Source organism: Lissotriton helveticus, chromosome 2_1 (assembly GCF_964261635.1).
Source record: "Lissotriton helveticus chromosome 2_1, aLisHel1.1, whole genome shotgun sequence".
NCBI lineage: Eukaryota > Metazoa > Chordata > Amphibia > Caudata > Salamandridae > Lissotriton > Lissotriton helveticus.
This window is the reverse complement of record NC_136059.1, coordinates 1,130,043,482-1,130,064,339: the sequence shown is the minus strand read 5'-3', so window position 1 is coordinate 1,130,064,339 and position 20,858 is coordinate 1,130,043,482. Positions and strand designations below refer to the sequence as shown.

General features: G+C 45.4%; 1 protein-coding gene across 2 annotated transcripts in view; it reads right to left on the bottom strand.

Annotated features, from left to right (window-relative positions):
- HAUS6 (HAUS augmin like complex subunit 6) overlaps positions 1-20,858 on the bottom strand; it is a 393,765-nt gene that overhangs the window by 74,589 nt on the left and 298,318 nt on the right. For both annotated transcript variants that reach the window (XM_078675970.1, XM_078675969.1), the window contains one exon: positions 13,713-13,848. In XM_078675970.1, the coding sequence (XP_078532096.1) occupies positions 13,713-13,848 (136 nt within the window). The remainder of the gene's footprint in view (positions 1-13,712; positions 13,849-20,858) is intronic.

Genomic DNA, 20,858 nt, shown 5'->3' with positions numbered 1-20,858 from the left:
TACGCCCAGGCTTATTAAAAAATTCATAAAAAACGACATGGACTAGGTTAGGTAACCGTATCAAAACAATCAAAAGTGTAAAACCAATCAAAAGTGTAGAAAGGTTGAGAAAAAGGTTTGCAAGTCTCACCCTACTAAGGTAAAGTGATGGCATCTACGGTCTTCTCCCGTGCTGGGCACCTCGGATGTAGGTACCCTAAGAGGGGGAAGCAAGTAAAAGGCTCAAGGCTATACTAACTCAAGGGTGGTAGCCTCCTCAATACAAAACAACCCTTCCAAGTTATGTAAGCCGGTCGTGGGCGGTTATGCCCGTTTCTCTACTGTGCCCAGCGTTTTAGCCATCGTCCCAGAAGGCAACAATGACACCGTGTGAGAAAGTACCATCTTTCTTGCATTGGTATGCCCCCACTTTTTTCTGAATTGCTGATGTGCTTTGGCTGAGTGTGCCCTGGGCTCCTGCCAAACAGGTACCCAGGGCCTGTGTTCCTGCCCTAAAACTGTACTGAAACTAAAGACCCAATTGGCATCTGTGGCCACCTGTCAGCCCCTAGTAAATGGTACCCTAGGTACCCAGGGCATGGTGACCAGAGAAGACCCCTGAGGGCTGCAGCACTTATTGTGCCACCCTCAGGGGCCCTGTACCCTGGCACCCACACACTGCCTTTGCAGGCTGAGTGCCTAAGTACAGAACTAAAACAAGAGTCGACATGGCACACATCCCTGTGTGCCATGTCCACAGAACCCACTGCCCTGGCATACTTCAGTCACTCCTCTAGCTGGGTGCCCTATGCCAGAGGTGAGGGCACAGGTCCATGAGCACTGTGCCCCTACAGTACCCAGGGCCATTTCTGGGCACTGTAAGTGCAGTGATGCCATTAAGAGTATATGGTGCTGGGAGGTTGTCATTACGAACTCCACAGCACCATAATGGCTACACTGAAGACTGACAAGTTTGGTACCAGTATGGGATTTAATGTAAAATGCACCAGAGGGCATCTTAGAGATGCCCTCCAAAACCCGAACCTACTATCCACGTCTGGGCTGAGTGGCTGCAGAGGCTGCCACACATCAGACATGTTGCTGGACCCTGGGTGGAGAGCCCCCCGCTCTCCTGGGCCTACAACAAGGCACATTCTGGGCGAGGTGCTATGTCTCCTCCCCCAGGATGGACAGGAGGAAGCTTCAAAGGCATGCCGCCTCTGAGAGCTTCTCCAGACCATTTGCTGTACCCAGAAACTGCCCCCCACCAGTTCTACCCCCACACTGGCGGGAAAAACTACGTCAGGAAGGGGTGTGTGGCAACCTTTGCCAACTCCACCCCTCAGGTGGAGGAGGCGAGGTGAAGCACGACCGCGGGCTCCGGCCATCTTGTAGATGGGGAGCCCTGCCCAATCCCAGCTGGGCTCCTGCCCCCTTCCCACAGGAGAGGAGCAGGCTAGGCGGTGTACTCACCCCAGGACAGGGACCCATTGGTCCCTGCCCTTGCCCTACCTGTAACACCCCTAAATTTAGTATTTAGGTGTTCCCTGAACCTTCCTTCCTCAGATCCAGATATCAAAAAGAAAAAAGAAGATCAAGTAGAAGACCCGCCGCGCAGCTGCTAACAGGACAACAACAACTGACTTGGCCCCAGCCCTACTGGCCTGTTGATACTGGAACCTGTTCCTGCCTAATCCCGGCGACCTCCGCGGACAGCAACCTTCGGACACCCAGAGGACCTACCTGCCTTGACCCTCTCGAAGATTGGGACTCCCATCAGCAGAGGTTCTGCTGCAACAACCCACCTGGTGCTCACCAGGAAGCTCCCGACCAGCCGAGCCTGGGCCGCCCAACCTGAACCAAGACCACGAGAACGTCCCCCCGGCGACTGGGACACGAAGTCCAGTGCCCAAAGACCCTCCTCGACGAACCAGCAGACGCCTGCAGACTCAGAACCAGGGGCCACCCCAACCGCGACCAGCCGAGGGTAAGCTTTTCCGACCCCCCAAAGACATCCCTGCACCCGGCGCCCCGCGGCCCCCTGTGGCTCCCTTTGGGGTACCTACCTGTGCTCCAGCATCCCAACTTACCTCTCGAAGTGCTGGACGCCCCTGGAGAGTCTCCGTTCACAAGCCTGCAGCCTTTGTTCCCTCTTCAAGATCTTCATCGGATAACATTGAGCGCCCGACGGCTCAAGAGCACCCTGCACCCAGCCGCCCAAGTGCCGCTAGCTGTGACCCCTTGGTCCTATCCTACTTCCCCCCCTTGCCCTGAGCAAGTGACAAGGAGCCCAGCTCTCGCCGCGTGGCCTGCTAGCCAGCAGCCACAAACCGAAGGCCCCCTTTCCCTCATTGCATATCATTGGGCCTACCTACCTCTGCACCCGGACGCACCTGTGCCGCTGGGACTGAACTAACTGTACTCACCTGACCCTGGGGGACCCCATAGTCTATACCCAGAACCTTAACTTCACCAACCAAGTACTCACCTGGAAACCGGTAACTCACTTACCTGCAACTGGATAACATTGACCCATTTTCGACTCGAAAATTTTCTGTGTGAAGTTTTGAAAACTGAAAATGTTCCTATAAAATCAGCCAAAGTTCGAATTCCAAAGTACTCACATGTGATCAGGGGAGAAGCCAGTACTGTAACCTTTCAGCCCAGTACAGAACCGCAAAAGTAATCCCTAGCGGGTTTACTAGTAATCTGTATTTTCGCCATAGGAACCCATTGTCTGCTTTTCTATGAAATTTCTTCGGAGTCTACTTTTGAAAACTGCAAATATTCTTTAAAAATCGTACGAAATACTGAAACGCAATTACCTGTTTTGAGTTAAGCCCCCAAGTGCTAGCCCTAGGAGACCAGCGCTGGGTTACAAAAGTAACGCGATCGTACCTTACCTGCAACCTGAATTTCTTCCCATTGAATAACATTGTCAGATTTACATTGAAAAGTTTCTAAGTGTGAACTTTTAAAATAGCTTTATATTCATGAAAATTCATCACAGTAACTACAATTTTTTTGCTAATCTGGTTTCAGCTTAGACCCCAGGACTGAATCTAAGATCTGGTCCTGGAACTACCAAAGTAATCCATAAAGTAATCAACTGTACTTACCTGTGAAAAAACCATTGAGCTCAATGCAAGAGTGTGTTTCAGAACTGTGTTGCTTACTATCTATCCTGTAATTATTGTGTGCACAAACTTTATTGCTCCTTTGCAAAGTATTTACATGAGTACTCGTAACTTGAAAAGTATATTTTTAGAACTGTTGGTTCTAAAAATAAAATAACCATATCTGAGGATTTAACAATTGGCCTGGAGTTCAGTTCTTGAGTGTGTGAAACTCTTTGCTGACGGAGTGTGTACAAAAAATGCTTTACACTGTCCTCTGGTACTGCCTTACTGCTTGACCAAGCTACCACTTTGGAGAGTAAGGTCAGTTCTGACTTTAACCTCCGTTATACCTCTGGGGTTGGTGGACTCTATACACACTGTACTTCATTCTAGTCCAGTATATATAGAGCCACTGTCTCACACACCGCCAAAATCAGGCACCGGTAGGATCAACAAGGCTCATTAAAAAATGTGTATGGTGTATACCAGGGTGCACGAGGCCGTTGAGTACGAGCTCCCGATGTGGCATTCCCAGAAGCTACCCAAACAAAACTCAGTAATCACCCACAGTCAATCACTGCTCGCTGCGGTTATTTAAAGGCGGAGCATTATACACTTAGGAGAACACTAACCGCGTTGGTACCTCAACACACCCTGTCAGCCCCGCATACAAAGGTCGGGCTGTTTTGAAAGGGAGCGGCTTGTAGTAAACGTCTATACTCATAAATCTATACCCTCAGTGCTGCGCTCATCTGTCCGCCGAACGGACACCGCCAGCGGACCTACCCGCACATAGTCAGGATGCAGAAAATTGTTATTTATACAAAAATATATATACGCACTGCAAAGACATGAATCACAGCGCGGACAGCCTGAAATAGACAGTGCTCGAAGCACACCCACATATCACATACCAGGCCCTATTCAGGATAGAACAGAGGTGGGTGCACAGTCTGGGCACAGACAGAGATGGTCTTAATGACTGCATTCCATGGGGATCCCTAGCTAGGGCTCCATGATGGGCAGCTGTATCTACACTGGTGATCTGTCTCCTACCATCCATAGCACTAACCGGTCATAAGTAAAAGCATGATCGATGTACAGCCTTTACTTCCCTTTCCTCCATACCAGTGCCTGACCTATACTCTGCACGGGCATGTTTTATAACTGACCACTGAAAGGGATACTCTAGTGTGCATCATCAGTGTCTCTGCAGGCACGAAGAGCTACGCAGGCCCCAACCCTTGACCAATCCACCACTAAGAGCTGGGTGTTAGCTTGGCAGCCGCATTTTATAGTTCCCTTCACATACGATGCCGTGATCGGTTAGTTGAGCTGAGATTATTAAAAAAAAAAACTAACCTCCAACAACCTCCCCCTCTCCTTTGTAAAAGGCCCCTCACTCTCAACCCACTTCTAAGTGGATACACCTTCCACGAGTAGAATCAGGGTCTTACTATGATGTGTAACCTGAGCCATCCTATTATTTATATCTTACTTTTTAAATTTCATACTTTCCCACAAGATACATGTTGGGAATCAATAATAGGCACGGCTAGCTCTTACCGGGCATACTATTCAGGACAGCCCGCGACTCTCTTCTTAAACGACAGCACTTGATTTATGTCAGTAGGGGTTTCTTTTGAACCACTCGCCCACTGACATCTCGTAAAACACACTAAGATGGCCGCCGGCTTTACCAGGCGTACTGCATAAACAGTTACCGCAACCTCTGCGCTGTACCCCATGCATGCGCAGCATCACCAAAGCCCCCCATCAGGTGACGGGGGATTACCAGGAAGTACGGCCCACTTCATAAAGCGGACAGCAACGTAGGGAAACCTTCTCCGGCTTCTCTGCATCCTGACTACGTGCGGGTAGGTCCTCTGGCGGTGTCCGTTCGGCGGACAGGTAAGCGCAGCACTTAGGGTAACTAGATTTATGGGTATGGACGTTTACTACAAGCTGCTCCCTTTCAAAACAGCCCGGCGCTTTGTGTGCGGGGCTGACGGTGTGTTGAGGTACCAACGCAGTTAGTGTTCTCCTAAGTATATAATGCTCTGCCTGTAAATAACAGCAGCGAGCAGTGATTGACTGCAGGTGATTACTGAGTTTTGTTTGGGTAGCTTCTCGGAATGCAACATCGGGGGCTCGTACTCATCGGCCTCGTGGGACCTGGAATACACCAAACAAACTTTTTAATGAGCCTCGTTGATCCTACCGGTGCCTGATTTTGGTTGTGTCATTGTTGCCTTCTGGGACGATGGTTAAAACGCTGGGCACAGTAGAGAAACTGGCATAACCGCCCACCACCGGCTTACATAACTTGGAAGGGTTGTTTTGTATTGAGGAGGCTACCACCCTTGAGTTAGTATAGCCTTGAGCCTTTTACTTGCTTCCCCCTCTTAGGGTACCTACATCCGAGGTGCCCAGCACGGGAGAAGACCGTAGATGCCATCACTTTGCCTTTTGATTGTTTTGATACTGTTACCTGACCTAGTCCATGTCGTTTTTTATTATTTTTTTTTAGCACACTTCATTTTGGCTAACTTTGTCTTACTCTACTGCAAACAGACTTGCTTTAGCCAGTTGAACCTTGATTATGTGAATCAGGTTGATGACGATACTTACAATTGTTTGTATATCACCCCACTGTTCTGGTCATCCCGGTCTAGGTCCCACTAAGAAGTGGCAGGACCCCCTGCCTGCCCCCATGTATCCTGAGGTAGGTAAAATCCTCACCATCCACAGTGTGTAGATAGTTACTCCTTATATGTCCTGATGAATTGCACTGTATCCTTGTGAACAAACAGCATGAAACATGTCGACCATTACGTAGAGCGTACTCTTCTGGATCATTGCACCAGTGAGTACTATCTCCTCACTTCTTTTAATAAGGTAGATTACCAAACTATTAAATTTACCTAGTGGATAATCTAACCTTTTTTAATTCACTTACTACCTACGTCTACACCTTCCCTAGGGCCCTCATACCCACCGCACTAACGGCAGGAGCAAAAGATCTCCGGTAAAGAGCCCCTTTATGGGTGCCCGTCAGGCATTGCACCGCCGGCCTGACGAGGAGCAAACCTAGATGATGAAGCATGACACCTAGCTTGCTGGGTGTGTGAGGGTTTCAGTTCCGAAAGGGAGGATTCTCCAACCTTTCCTCCTTTGTTGGGGCCTTCATCCATTGCTTGGTTCATTCACTTTATCACTTTGGGAAACAGCGTACCCTTCATTGTTGACACAGAATCAGAGGAGGACTCATCTGAAAATGGCTCTCCTTTTACAGGCTACTTTTTTGTAACAGAATCTAATTTCCCCCTCATTTACTTTGTAATGCCCTAAGGGGGGAGCACTCTCTCCTTACTATGAGGAGAAAATGTTCGTAAAGCCAAAAGTAGCCAGAACACACTATCCTAGAGGGCTCTGGCACCAAAATACTCATATTACTTTGTATAATGTCCATCACTGTGAAGGCAGAGTAAACACTGTGTAGGGATCAATGCTAAATCTTTATTGTCCCACTGGTGTCACAATGGTTAAAGGTCTTTTTTCTTTGAAGACTGATTGGGGAAAATGTTAGTCACAGGATCAGCAATGCAACCACAAAAGGAAGTACAAAGAAAATTTTCTGCAGAAGGTCGTGAGAGATGATCTAACCAGATACAGGAACACAACGGAAATTCCATTGAAAAAATATGTCTGAAGAAGAGACACGCGGTAAAACATCTAGGCAGCAGAGGTTCAAAAATCGTGTGGAGCGCAGCATCTCTCAAATCATTATATACCCTGGTTTCTATTTAAACTGATTAAATATTTCGAATTTTATCTCTCAAATCATTATAAGGTAGCTTAATTAAAATAGTATGAGGAGCGGTTTCACTGTAGTGTGTATGCGTGCTGATATTTTAACGTTAATTCAAGCATATGAATCTATAAGAGTCCATGCTGGAAGATGGAGGGAACCTCCAAAGTAACGGGGAGAATGAGCACACATTTTAGGACCGTAAACCATCTAGATTGGTGTGCCAACGCCCTGCCTTACATCATTGCGTTCAATCCTGTACTCTTAAGAGCTAAGTAGAGGATAATTCACACAAGAGAGGAATCTAACGTTGGGAGCTATTTAAGATCAACTTGTGTAAAGGTCTAACAGGACTTCCACACAATCAAATGTCGACGACCATTTTAAAATCATGATATTGTCTCACAAACCATTGGGTTGAATCCACATCCATTTGATGTACCAAAGAAACTGGATTATTTGGGGTGGATGCCTACCCACCTCGAGGAATAATCACAGCTCGTGTCAGGGTGAACCATCAAAGTCACTAAATTAACCAGCGTTCAACCCTCTCGTAAGTATAGAGCAGACAGGCAATGTGAACCAAAACAGTGATATAGTAAAAATGGAAACAAAAATATCAAACCTAAAACAGGAAAATGTAATGAAATGACAAAGTCAAGAATTCAGTATTTGGAACCAGAGATAAAGGTTTAAAAAGTTTTAAGAAGCACAAAGTGCCAATGATAGTCTACGGTCGCAGTAGAAAGGGATTGGCTTTGATTGAGCGTGGGTCGGATACACTAAGCAGGTTCGCACTAGTCAAAGCTTTTACCTACCTACTTGGTACTTCAAATCCCAATCCACCACATGAGTATACTTATAAAATCCCACAGTACCACAAGAGAGACCTACGAGACTCACTGGGTGTCAGACAGAGGAAAACAGCAGGGTCCAGTCGCCACTGGGCAGATAGACAATTTCAGAAAAGCTCTCTTAGCTGGTTTTAACCCTGATGCACGAACAGGAGGGCAAGCCTTATGACCCATAAATGTACTTCTCTGTCCTGAGTGCAAAAGGGAACAGGGCCAGTCCTTCAGGGCTCCTCTCAGGTCACAGACAGCAGGTCGACTCCTCTTCTGTTCATTGCTCAGGACCAGCAGTGTTCTGAAGTGGGGGTGCCACATTTATACCTGGAACAAGCTAGTGGGAAAGATGCGTCCTGGGCACACTCTAACCAATGGGGTACAAGTTCATCAGGCCAACTCTCTCCACTTTGGCCATTTTCAAGATGGCGAAAGTCTTCAGCCACACAACTTGGAAGCTGGGGGTATGTGTGTGACGTGTACCATTGTAATCTTAGTATTCTCCCACATCTAACATTAAAATTCCACTTTCAAGCAGCCACTGCACCCACAATAAACCCAGAGACAGAAGTCTGATAGGACAACTGCAGGGTTCTTCAGCAAACAGACAGTGTATACACAAGAATTGTTTTGGCACCCGGCTCTCTCCGTTTCAAATGTTATATGTGGCTCAGCAGACCTGTCAACCAGGATTTGACACTGCACCCAGCATATTCTGTGAGGTTCGGAGGAATCATCTCTGCCCATAGAGGTAAAACCGTTGATAGGTCCTGGTAAGCATTTCACACCTAAGCAAATGCTTATCACTGAATGGGAGAATTTGGAGAGCAAATGGAAATCAGCCCCAGGAAATCCAGACAGGAAAAAAGTAACTTTCTATTAGTTATTTTCTTAATATTCATCACACATTTGACTTTACCACGCAGTTGCATTTTAGATTACTATAAAAAATAATTGTTTAATTTGTTTTCTAGCTAGTTCCATTCCGAAAACACAGAATTAGTATTTGAATCTGCATTCTGGTTTTCTCTATGGGCCACACTGCTTTCCTACGGTAAAATTGTTTTTGGGGGCTAGTCACTGTAATGATATGTTAATTTAAATTTTTTTAAATTTCCTTCTTTTACATACCATGCACCCTGCCTTTTAAGGTCTAAACATTCCTGACTTAATATTTAAAGCGGAGGTTTTGACCTGTCAAACGTGTTTATTTTGACAGGTCGAGTTGAAGTTTTTACACTGCTAGAGTCAGGCTACAATAGTAGACAAGAAGCAATGTTCGCACTGCCACTGTAGTGGACAGCACAATGGTTGCTTCAGTCCGCAAAATACATTTTTCAAGCCCTCTGAATACTCTGAAACATATACTATGGACTGATAGGCAACGTAAATATGCCAATTAGAAATATGTAAATTTAACCATATTTATCAAGGAAGCACAGGTACTTTACTAGTAGTTAGCAGGAGTAAAGTGCACAGAGTCCTAAAGCAAGACAAACAAGCATTTGCAATAGGTCTAGCATTAACAAGAGGTGCCAGTAAACAAACTAAATAAATAAGCGTGGCTGCTAATTGCGAACAGCTCTGCTAAAATAAATAAAAAAACGCGACTGCTTTAGTTAAAGCGGACCGCCATTAGTAAACATTTTAAATAACAGCGGGTGGAGTGCTGCGAGATAGTGGGTGGAATAGGGGACGAGCATTAAATAAAATAGTGCTCACCAACTCATAAAGCAGATCATTTAACACCATCAGTAAAAGGTCGAGTCGGTATGGGAGGAAACAAATGCAGACTAGGCGGTACCAAGGAGAAACTAACGAGCCTAATAATGAACCGGAAGCCAGCGCTTACGAAGGACAATGATGCAAGCCAATTACAAATATGCGCGGAGAGTGGGCAGGGCTTCTATTGCGTACTCCACTACTGCATGCCTCACAGCAGCATACGCTTGCCAGGTTCGACCTAAAAACATATGGCAAAAAATCGGGCTGACTGCATAGATAAGGCAGATCTCAAAAGCTCACCAAAATGGCTGTTGGCAAATAAAATGGCCTGGAACCTTTTCACTGAAAAGTGGCATTGATTTAGGTAACGCATCAATTTCAATGGTTCACAGCACCACAACTCAGATCGCAAAACTTCAAATCTAACTACTAAAATCAAGTCGAACATATTACATTTTTGGTGTTTAAAACTACAGTTAATATGCTGAGGATATTGATCACTTAGGTGTGTACCTGCAACAGGATTTATTTTCTATATGTTGCTCACAAGGACATTAAGCTACTGAAAGCAGCAGTCCTCTTCTAACTGCTTTCAAATTGGTAAGGTCAATGGTAAGGTGGTACTATAGAGTGAGCGATCATGAATACACTAGGACCACAGATGAAGAGAAGCACTGCCTTCTGATCTTGCTGTACATCTAAGCTGCCTTCGGCAGTCGACCATACCACCCTGGAATCTTAAATGGGATCCACCAGCAATGTCCTTCATTGGTTCTCCTACTACCTTTCTAACCAACCATCAGTTTGTTCACACAGGCACATCTAGCTAATAAAATATCCCTACCACCTGTGGGTTCTACCCAGAGCTCAATACGGTCTGTTACTTTCAACCCATACATGGAGGTGCTTGGTGGTCTACTCAGCAGAAAGATTCGCCAATATGCCCATGATGAACAGCTCTTCTTGAGGCTCCCCTGCATAAGGCATCCAATGCCTCAAACACTGCCTGCAGATCATCCAGACCCTGAGATTCAGCGCTTACCTGAAGCTTAACCCACCCACAAATAGATTTCTTTGCCATGGATAATAAACAAGGTTCAGTGCACAAATTGCTCACAGACATGAGACTTGATAGCTTCAAACCCCAGATTTCACCAAATACCAAGTCATTTGGAGTCACCCTGAAGAAAGACAAACCATTTCTTCCAGAAAAATTTCAGAACTGCAGTACAAGCCCTCGTATTGTGGAATTTGGATAGCGGTAATGTCCTACTCCACTGCCTCCCAGGAACCACACTGGCAGCACTTATGGGAACCCTACTGCAGCACATCTCATTGAGGAAAAGAAAAAACAAGACAATGGGCCTTTTCTATCTATGCACCCAGGATCTGGAACAACATCCCCATCTCCATTAGGAGTGCACCAGATCTGCTTCAATTCAGGATAGCTCTCTAAAGAAGACTATATAATAATGCAATAAACCTCCACAACCAAACTTCCGCCCCTCTTACTGATTGATTTTATGGTAGTCTTTGGCCATATACAGTCGTCTGCTGCATTTTGGCTAAGTTTACGCAATAGAGAAACCATATACATGCATATATATTAAATACTTTTGGGGGGCATGGGAAGACAATTTCATACCTTATGCTTTAGGTTTTGTAAAATAATTATAAGAGGCAATTTTATCATAATTGTAAGGAAATGCCTCTTTTTGCATTATCACCCTCGAAGTTTTGGAATGGTGCTCCTGGTTATTAAACTGAGTGCACGGAGGCCTTCTAACCAGACCATTGTGCCAGTGCTCTGAGCCTTACAAAGTATGTGTTTGATTGGATCACACCCAATTGGCATATGTTAATTTACTAAAAAGTCCCTAGAATATGGTACCAGGGGTACCCAGAGACAGCAGCACTTGTTATGCTGGCAAAGTAAAACTTGCCTCGCAGCTTCCCACTGAAGCCTCAAAGAGCAGCTTTAAATTACTAACTCGACTTTGCCATTTAAACTAATGACAAAGTCCAAACCTCCCTTTTTAGGTCTCGACTCTAGATGGTGCGCTTGCAGACTCTTGAACAGAGACATGCTATAGCTACTTCTAGGCTTGTAGCCCCCACCTACAGGCTTCCCATTTGCTGGCAATATTAATCGCTCCAATTTTAGGTTTCACTATTTGTCAAGGGAATGCCCAACTACAATTTCAGCATACGCAGCATCCATTTTCACCCATTTCAGGACTACTTTTTAATATGTTTAAATGGGTGACCGGTGTGCAATACGTTACAATCACTGGTGTGTTCATTAGAAACAAGGTCCCCTTTTTTTTTTTTTTTTTTTTTTTTAACTGTCACCAGCTTGCACTTCCGCGCATCAGAGGCATAAGTGTTGCAGCTAGCAAGACCCTTACTGGTACTGATAAAGAGAACTGCATTTTTCATGTGTAATTTTTTTCTTTAAAGAGACCACCACATCTGACATGAAAAATGATACTGTCTTGCGGAAACTACGAAGAGCAAACTGTCATTTGGGTTATGTAGATCGGTAGGTAGGAAAGGATGTGGTATAGTGGCTAAATTGTTTGAGTGCAGGAATCTCTTGTTCTGATCCCATTTTATGTGACCACTTGTGCAACCTTGGACAAATCCCTGGCGATTACGTTTAGCACTTTATGTAAATCACTAAACATGAACAATACATATGCAGACTATCCGTGCAACTGTTAATGGGAGGCAGGAGTGATTGTTCTATGCTGTGATCCCAGTGCCCTGATTTTCCAAATAGTCAAGCGTCTGTCTCACCAGCAGTGGGGCCCTGATTATACAATGCATGATCTGTTCAAGTGGGCTTGTGTACACACCACCTTTCCATCTTTGACCATTCCCCAAAAGAAGAGTTTCCCACTTGAGAGGAAGCACTAACACCCCCCCCCCCCCCCACCACCACCACGAGAGGTACATCGATCGTGTGGGTATATGAAGGTTCACTAGAGCATTCTTGGTTTCCTTGAAATCTTTCAGACCAATTAAGCCTTGTTGAGACGTTCCGCAGACAAAAACTTCTATTCTCTTATTAAAAAATCCCGCCCATCTTCCAAGGTTTTTCAATGATTTGCATTTTCTTTAAAGCCTAAATCTCCAGAACACTGGTGGATTTTGGTTGTTTTGGTGTCTAAAAATAAAAAAAAATGTTCTAATGCTTTACCCTAGTTCCTTTGTTTAAGCTTTGTTGCTCGAAGCCGAAGCGACCCAGGGTTGAGCCAAAGGTTTTGCAAAAGAGCCTGATTGGACCCAAGATGGTTGAGTGTGAATTGCACAGTGAGGTCTCTCAGCCACACCATATAATACAAGACTTTAATCACAATAATATTGGATAATTGTTGATTCAAGGGAGGGGGCGAGTGGTGTAAAATATATACAAACACATTTATATATAAAATGCTGTCATGGATGCTAGTGGATTTTACACTACTCAAATGTACAGAAATTGAGCATATAACAAGAATCTAATTAAGTTCTGCAAGGGTTAGGCACCCCTCAATATCCCATAAATACTGGAAGGAAGGTAAATGACTCCCATCTAGCTAAATGAGCTAGACGCGGTTTTTAAAGTTTGTTCCAACCTCAACTGACCGTCCTCTCTAAGGGGTTGGCAAATGAGGGTCAGAGACCGTCAAGCACTGGCCAGTCATGTGTCAAATGGCCCAGGTACATCTGAACTAAGTCCGGCCAAATGATAACTCCCATGGTGAGAGAAAGCCTGATAAATTACTGCCAACTTTCAATAAGCACCGCAAATTTCTCACCTCTCGTAACAGTTACAAGGGTGACAGACAAAGATGGTCCCCTATATTTTCTTTGAAAACTGAAAAATAAACCAGTAAAGTCTGTGATGCAGAACCATTTCTGTAGGAGGTCAAGTTTGTTTACTGCCTTGATGAAATGTGCACAAAGTTGTGAGTTTTTTCAGATAAACTAGCATCGAATATTTGACCCCTTAAAGTGTTGCTCTACAAGACTGCCACGTCCCAGTTATTTATTACACTGCTATAAGGAACATCTGCAAAATGTTACAGATCTGCAAAAATAGTGGCATAATATACTTTGTCTTGGAAACGGACCGATCACTTCTTAAAGTTTTCTTGCTGTGTCTCATTACATTAAACAGGCTTCTTCGAGGATTAACATGTTCATCAAAACTGCCCATCCTTTTGAAATGAGAAATGTGCCACTCACTTAGGGTTTCAGGTGTGCGTGGGATTTGCTTCTTCGTTGAAAATGGATCTGAAGATAATGCACCAATAATGTCCTCCATTGTCATTCCCTTCTCTGATGCAGAGTTGTGTGATTCATTTAAATTTTCAGCTACCACCTGAATCAGGAAATGACACAGGAAAAAAAAGACGGATGTCAGAAGTTGAATTCAACCAAGAATACAAAAATACAATATCAATTAGTTAAGGGAATGCACTGTTCTCCCTGCATGTACTGGCAACTGCTCATATTATTCAAACAGAAGTCATTATATTCTGTCAAATCTGAATACATTCAAAATCCACTGGAGACACATCAACATAAACCCCATGAAGCCCTTCACTTTAAGATATTTCTTATAAAAGCTGCATTTCAATATCAGAAAAAACTATTGCTAAATAAATCATCAATGAGCATGCAAACATCAAATTTAAGTTCAGTATACACTATTATTACAAGTGAATACTGCTAAATTAATCTTTCTCTATCTGGCGATCATGCCTAGATTAGCAGGAACATTTTTTTTTATTAAAAGAAACGGACTTGTGTCATTCAATCACAAGTACAATTTGTGTCTTGCTGTGCACAAGCAAAGTATCACTATTCTCATTCTGGGCTTGACTGACTGACTTACCGGATGTTACTGAATAGAGGGTTGTGCTAAATTTTGAACAAACCTCACATAAGGATATACTTACTAGTGTCCTTGCTCAATCCAGCACGTAATTGTGATGTGAAGATGTGAACATTCCCCATCGTGGCTCAGTATCTATGGACTACATGTGGCGAGCCATGCTGACTTCGCACCTTGTCATGACATCACACCTCACTATAAGAAATGGTACTCCTGGGTGAGTTAAAAGTTAACCAATTCTAAATAGTGATTACTATTACGGTTTCTAAACTCAGACATTCTTAAGTATTACTTTATCGGATCCTAATTAGGTACCTCAGACCTGGTAGTAAGCACATAATCTCTTTCTTGGTGTCACATTAACGTCATAGGTGAGGCTCTCCACATAACTAAGGTAAAAATGAATTATGTACACTAATTGCTTACATGCAATTACTGACTGCTATACGTACAATAACTTTTATATGTCACTCTTGGACATGGATGCATACAAGTGGTCGCTTATACATCTTAAGGTAATGATCCCTTGTAAAAACGACTTTAGCCTTAAAGTTCAATGCAAATCTTGACTACAAATTTTAGACATTGTGATTCCATGTAGATGGTCCTTGTATCCTGGTGAGACAAACTTGAAAAGAGGTTTAAATGTCGTCGACAATCAACCTCCCAAACACTTAGAAATTCGAAACATCTAATTTAATTACGGGCCAATTTACGCCTATAAAGACCAAGAGTGGTGGTGTGTGCTTTCTAATCACACAGCATGAATACTTGGCTTACTATCTTTTCATTTCCACCTTCCTGTGTTATTGTTCCTTTTCACTGCACCTGCTTTCAAACATTTTAAAGGAGCATGACCAAGATAGCTTGTCTTGTAAAGTACCCCCATTTTGGGTAGTCGCCTCTAATTTTTCTATTTTTTGTCATTTACCTGCTGGTAATTCTGAACTCTAACATAGCTATCCAGTACCTGGAGTATGTGTTTTGACCCTAACACGTGTCAAATTGGCTTGAAACCGGACTGGCGCATTTAACTTTCCTATAAAGCCAGAATATATGGTGCAGAAATACACCCCTGTTATGTAGAGTTAAATGCCACTTGGAACGCAGTACCTAGAGTGCCATGCACTGTAGTGGCAGTAAACACATGGCTTAAAGTCTACTCTGTGTAGCTTCACAGAAGCTTGAACTCTGCTGCAGAGACCTGTCAAAAAACAGTTTTGACAGGTAGGAAAAGCCGATTTATAATATTAAATAAGCCACCACTAAGTGCACTTTTGTTGCCCACAAGGTAGGGTGGATAATTAAGAGTGGAACATGCATGACCTTAAAAATGGCATGTCCCTGCCAGTGAGTGCCAAAATCGACATTGTCACTGATCAGGTTGTAGGTGGTGCATAGGAAAAGTCAAAGCATAAATGTGTATCCTTTAATCTATAATGTCTGACCTGCACCAGTTGCAGGCTCCATTCAAAGTTGTATTTAATAATTAATAAAAGTCCAATCTATTGGCAAAGACAGAATTGTATTAAATATACTGGTAATGAATGAAAAGCAAATTTTTCATGCGCAAACTTAGCCCAAGGGCATCAAGGCGCTGAATACAGACCAGAAAACAAGCAAACAAAAATCCCCTCAGACCAGCTTCACAGGGAAAAGCCAAGTCTTTAACTTGTTTCGGAAAATTGTGTGTGATTGATGCCCCGAAAGATCAGCCGGGAGAGAGTTCCAAACGTTGGCGGTAGTAAATGAAAAAGCTCTCCCACCCCATCTTCCTTTTGAACCTGGGGAGATTCTTTTTTGCGGACCTAAGGTTCCTCGAGGGCACATAATATTGGAATAACGTCTTAATGCCCACTGGGCCCAGGCATAGTAGGCATTATGAGTGAGGCAGAAAGTCTAAAGCATAATTCTGCGATCCACCGGGAGCCAATGCAGCGAAAGAAGAGGGCGAAACTGAGTGATGTTTGGGTAGATCCATCACTAGCCTTGTAGCTGCATTCTGCACCAGCTGCAATCGACGCAGCTGCCCTTTATTGATACCTAAATAAAGGGTGTTGCAATAATCCAATCTGGATAATATTAATGAAACAACCACCCTTTTACGGGCATCAAATGAAAGGAACTGAGAGATCTTCCTTATAATCCGGATGAGCCCAAAGCAGGTGGCCACTGTCCTAGAGACCTGCAAATTCAAAGATAAGGAGTCATCCACCACCACTCCCAAGTTTTTTCCATGGGAAACAGGAGTAGGGCAGGTGCCCAAGGAGTCGGGCCACCACTCCGTAGACCAGATTCCTGTCCTGTTCCCAAAAATAAGGACCTCAGTCTTCACACCATTCAGTTTTAGATAGTTTTGTACCATCCATGACGAGACTGCTTTCATGCAGCTTTTAAAATTCTGTGTGGAGTTCTTAACATTCTGCATGATCGACACCATTATTTGGGTGTCGTCCGCATAGGACAACACTTCCAACCTAAATGATTTCACCACCGTTGCAAGTGGGGCCACGTTTATATTAAACAGCGTGGGGCTCAGGGAGGAGCCCTGAGGCACTCCACAAACAAGGGGGGCAGCATCCGAATAAAAACTTCCCAGCTTGACTGTTTGAGACCGCTCACCCAGAAAAGAAGCAAGCAGGTCCAAGGCCAGGCTCCCAACACCTATCTCCCGGAGACGATCCACCAATCTCAAGGGAGACAGGGTGTCGAATGCAGCAGTCAGATCCAATAATATCAGAAGGGTGGTATGTCCTGCCCTGTCCTTTCAGAAAGTTACCTTTACCCTCCCGTGAGGCTAATGTCACTAGCTCTCCAAACACTGCTCTATCACTTGGCCTGAATTAGGTATGAAAGGGGTGAAATCTGCCCCCAGAGAACAGGCAATGACCTAGGAGTGGGTAGGTAAAGACCAGTTGAGTGGGTTCAGGAACATAACTTCAATAGGGTCTGTCTTTTCAAAAGCAAATGTTCAGTGATACTCTGAAAGGCCACAGCTTTAGTCAACCTAGTCAGACTGGCTCCTAACCAAATGGGAGGAAATCTACCCCCAGAACCAGTCTTGAGTGACTAGAGATTGGAACTGCTGATTACCCAGGTCACACCTCTCGGGGGCAAACAAGCTCTGCACAAGGAGAAGGGTTTCCCCCATCTTGTATTTTAAAAGTGAGGGGCACTGGTAGATTGTTTGCAGTAGGGCAAACAGGAACTGCTAAAACAAATAGGTAGGCCTACCCCTGGGAACTTTTAACTCATTGGGTATTGCGTGTCAAGGAGAAGCCCCCTCCTCCCCGTTCCACACGACCAGGTGCCAGGCCTATGTCAGGTACTACAAGTCACCCCCAACTAACACTTACTGGACAAGTGGAAGATCTGAAGCGGATTGGACTGTTGACTGTGTCTCAAGAGAAACTATGTAGGACTGAACCTGCTCTCGTGCCCAGAATAAAGAAGTTGACTCCAAGTGCAGTTGGATGACCCGTGTGTCTACAGAACATGACAAGATGCACTAGGCCTGTTCCTAAAAATACAAAATCTCCGATCTCCCCTAGAAGAACATTAGTTCAAGCCCTGGTAGTGAGCCTACTAGACCGCGGGAACGCTCTACTGGCTGCAGCAAATGAGACGCTCACAGCTAAATTGCAGGTAGGGCAAAATACAGCAGCCAGAATTATTTTTTATCTTCCACCGGGTACCCTGTCGGCCCCTTCACTGAAGGCTCTACATTGGTTGCCTGCAAGAACAAGCATTTGCAATGCAATAGGTCTCGCATTAGGAAAGTTTGAGCTATTGGTATTGTAAATGACAATTTCTTTATTTATGCGTTGGTTTTAAAAATTGCAAAATTAATAGCTTTGTCATTTACAATGGCAATAGTTATAACTTTTATTTACATTATATTGTAATGCCAAATGTTTTTTAAAACGTCCCCCCTACCCAGTGAAACTCTTCCGTGCAGGGAAGGTTAATGTGGGTTGTGAGAGTAGCTTGTACATTATCTTATTTGTAATATGTGGATATATTTTGCATAATTTGGAACAATGCTACGAGGCGAACAGGTAACAATGGCATGCCTAACATCAGCATGTGCTTGTATGACATCACCGCTGCAATCTGTGTCCCTCAGCATAAATGCGTCTGTTCAATGAAATGGGGCCTTAGGGGAACAGTGAGGAGTGTGCTATGTAAATGCTTCAAAGTACATCACTATTTACATAAAGTTCTGTGTAGGATAGAGGAAGAAATAAAAGAGGATGGCTAGATAAAATTATTGTGAAAATGTGTACTGAAAATAAAGTGTCTTTTAATAAAGTAAAGAGAGTAACTGGTGGAATGAAGGATGGTGTGTTGATGCTCACTGATATTTGTGCGCCGCTTAAGGATTATATCATAAGTGTAGTGTGATAGGTGTGTGCAGATCTACTCTGTAATGTTGCAGCCTGATGCTGTGCTGGTGATGAATTACGCTGTAGTGGTGCTGACTGATGCTGTGTTTATGCTGTTTAATGATGTGGTGTTTGATGCTGTAGTGGTCGTGAGTGTTGGATTTGTGGCAAAAATAATGCTGTGTTGCTGTTCAATTGAATTTGTGCCCCGCATGAGGGGCATATTATAATTGTAGTGTGAGTTCTGCAGATTTATGCTGTATTAGTGATGCCTGCAGTGCTGGTGATCAAAGATGGTGTAGTGGTGGTGAATGATGCTGTGTTGATGCGGTTTAATGATTCGGTATGTTGAGTGATGCTATAGTGGTGTTGACTAATGCCGAAATGGTATAAATTATGCTGTGTTAGTTCTCAATGACAATTGTGTGTACCTTGAGGAGAGATGGTAGGAGAGAGAAGGGAGAGTGAGGAAAGAGTGGAGAAAGGAAGGAGAGAGGGGAAGGGAGGAGAGAGGGGAGAGAGAGGAGAGGGGTTAGAGGAGAGCGGAGAGAAGGGAGTGTGTGGAGAGAGATGGGAGATGGTAGAGGGGAGGGGAGAGTGAGGAGAGGGGGAGAGATGAGACAGGAGAGAGTAGAGTGAGGAGAGGGGAGAGTAGGGATAGGGGAGAGTGGTGAGAGGGGAGAGTGGTGAGAGGGGAGAGTGGTGAGAGGGGAGAGTGGTGAGAGGGGAGAGTGGTGAGAGGGGAGAGTGGTGAGAGTGGAGAGTGGTGAGAGGGGAGAGTGGTGAGGAGAGAGGAGAGGAGAGAGGAGAGTGGTGAGTGGTGAGTGGTGAGTGGAGAGGGGAGAGGGGAGAGGGGAGAGGGGAGAGGGGAGAGTGGTGAGGAGAGAGGAGAGGTGAGGAGAGAGGAGAGTGATGAGGAGAGAGGAGAGTGGTGAGGAGAGAGGAGAGTGGTGAGGAGAGAGGAGAGTGGTGAGGAGAGAGGAGAGTGGTGAGGAGAGAGGAGAGTGGTGAGGAGAGGGGAGAGTGGTGAGGAGAGGGGAGAGTGGTGAGGAGAGGGGAGAGTGGTGAGGAGAGGGGAGAGTGGTGAGGAGAGGGGAGAGTGGTGAGGAGAGGGGAGAGTGGTGAGGAGAGGGGAGAGTGGTGAGGAGAGGGGAGAGTGGTGAGGAGAGGGGAGAGTGGTGAGGAGAGGGGAGAGTGGTGAGGAGAGGGGAGAGTGGTGAGGAGAGGGGAGAGTGGTGAGAGGAGAGTGGGGAGAGAGGAGAGTGGTGAGGAGAGAGGAGAGTGGTGAGGAGAGAGGAGATGAGGAGAGAGGAGAGTGGTGAGGAGAGAGGAGAGTGGTGAGGAGAGAGGAGAGTGGTGAGGAGAGAGGAGAGTGGTGAGGAGAGAGGAGAGTGGTGAGGAGAGAGGAGAGTGGTGAGGAGAGAGGAGAGTGGTGAGGAGAGAGGAGAGTGGTGAGGAGAGAGGAGAGTGGTGAGGAGAGAGGAGAGTGGTGAGGAGAGAGGAGAGTGGTGAGGAGAGGGGAGAGTGGTGAGGAGAGGGGAGAGTGGTGAGGAGAGGGGAGAGTGGTGAGGAGAGGGGAGAGTGGTGAGGAGAGGGGAGAGTGGTGAGGAGAGGGGAGAGTGGTGAGGAGAGGGGAGAGTGGTGAGGAGAGGGGAGAGTGGTGAGGAGAGGGGAGAGTGGTGAGGAGAGGGGAGAGTGGTGAGGAGAGGGGAGAGTGGTGAGGAGAGGGGAGAGTGGTGAGGAGAGGGGAGAGTGGTGAGGAGAGGGGAGAGTGGTGAGGAGAGGGGAGAGTGGTGAGGAGAGGGGAGAGGTGAGGGGAGAGAGGAGAGTGGTGAGGAGAGGGGAGAGTGGTGAGGAGAGGGGAGAGTGGTGGGGAGTGAGGAGAGTGGTGAGGAGAGAGGAGAGTGGTGAGGAGAGAGGAGAGTGGTGAGGAGAGAGGAGAGTGGTGAGGAGAGGGGAGAGTGGTGGGAGAGGGGAGAGTGGTGAGGAGAGGGGGAGTGGTGAGGAGAGAGGAGAGTGGTGAGGAGAGAGGAGAGTGGTGAGGAGAGAGGAGAGTGGTGAGGAGAGGGGAGAGTGGTGAGGAGAGGGGAGAGTGGTGAGGAGAGGGGA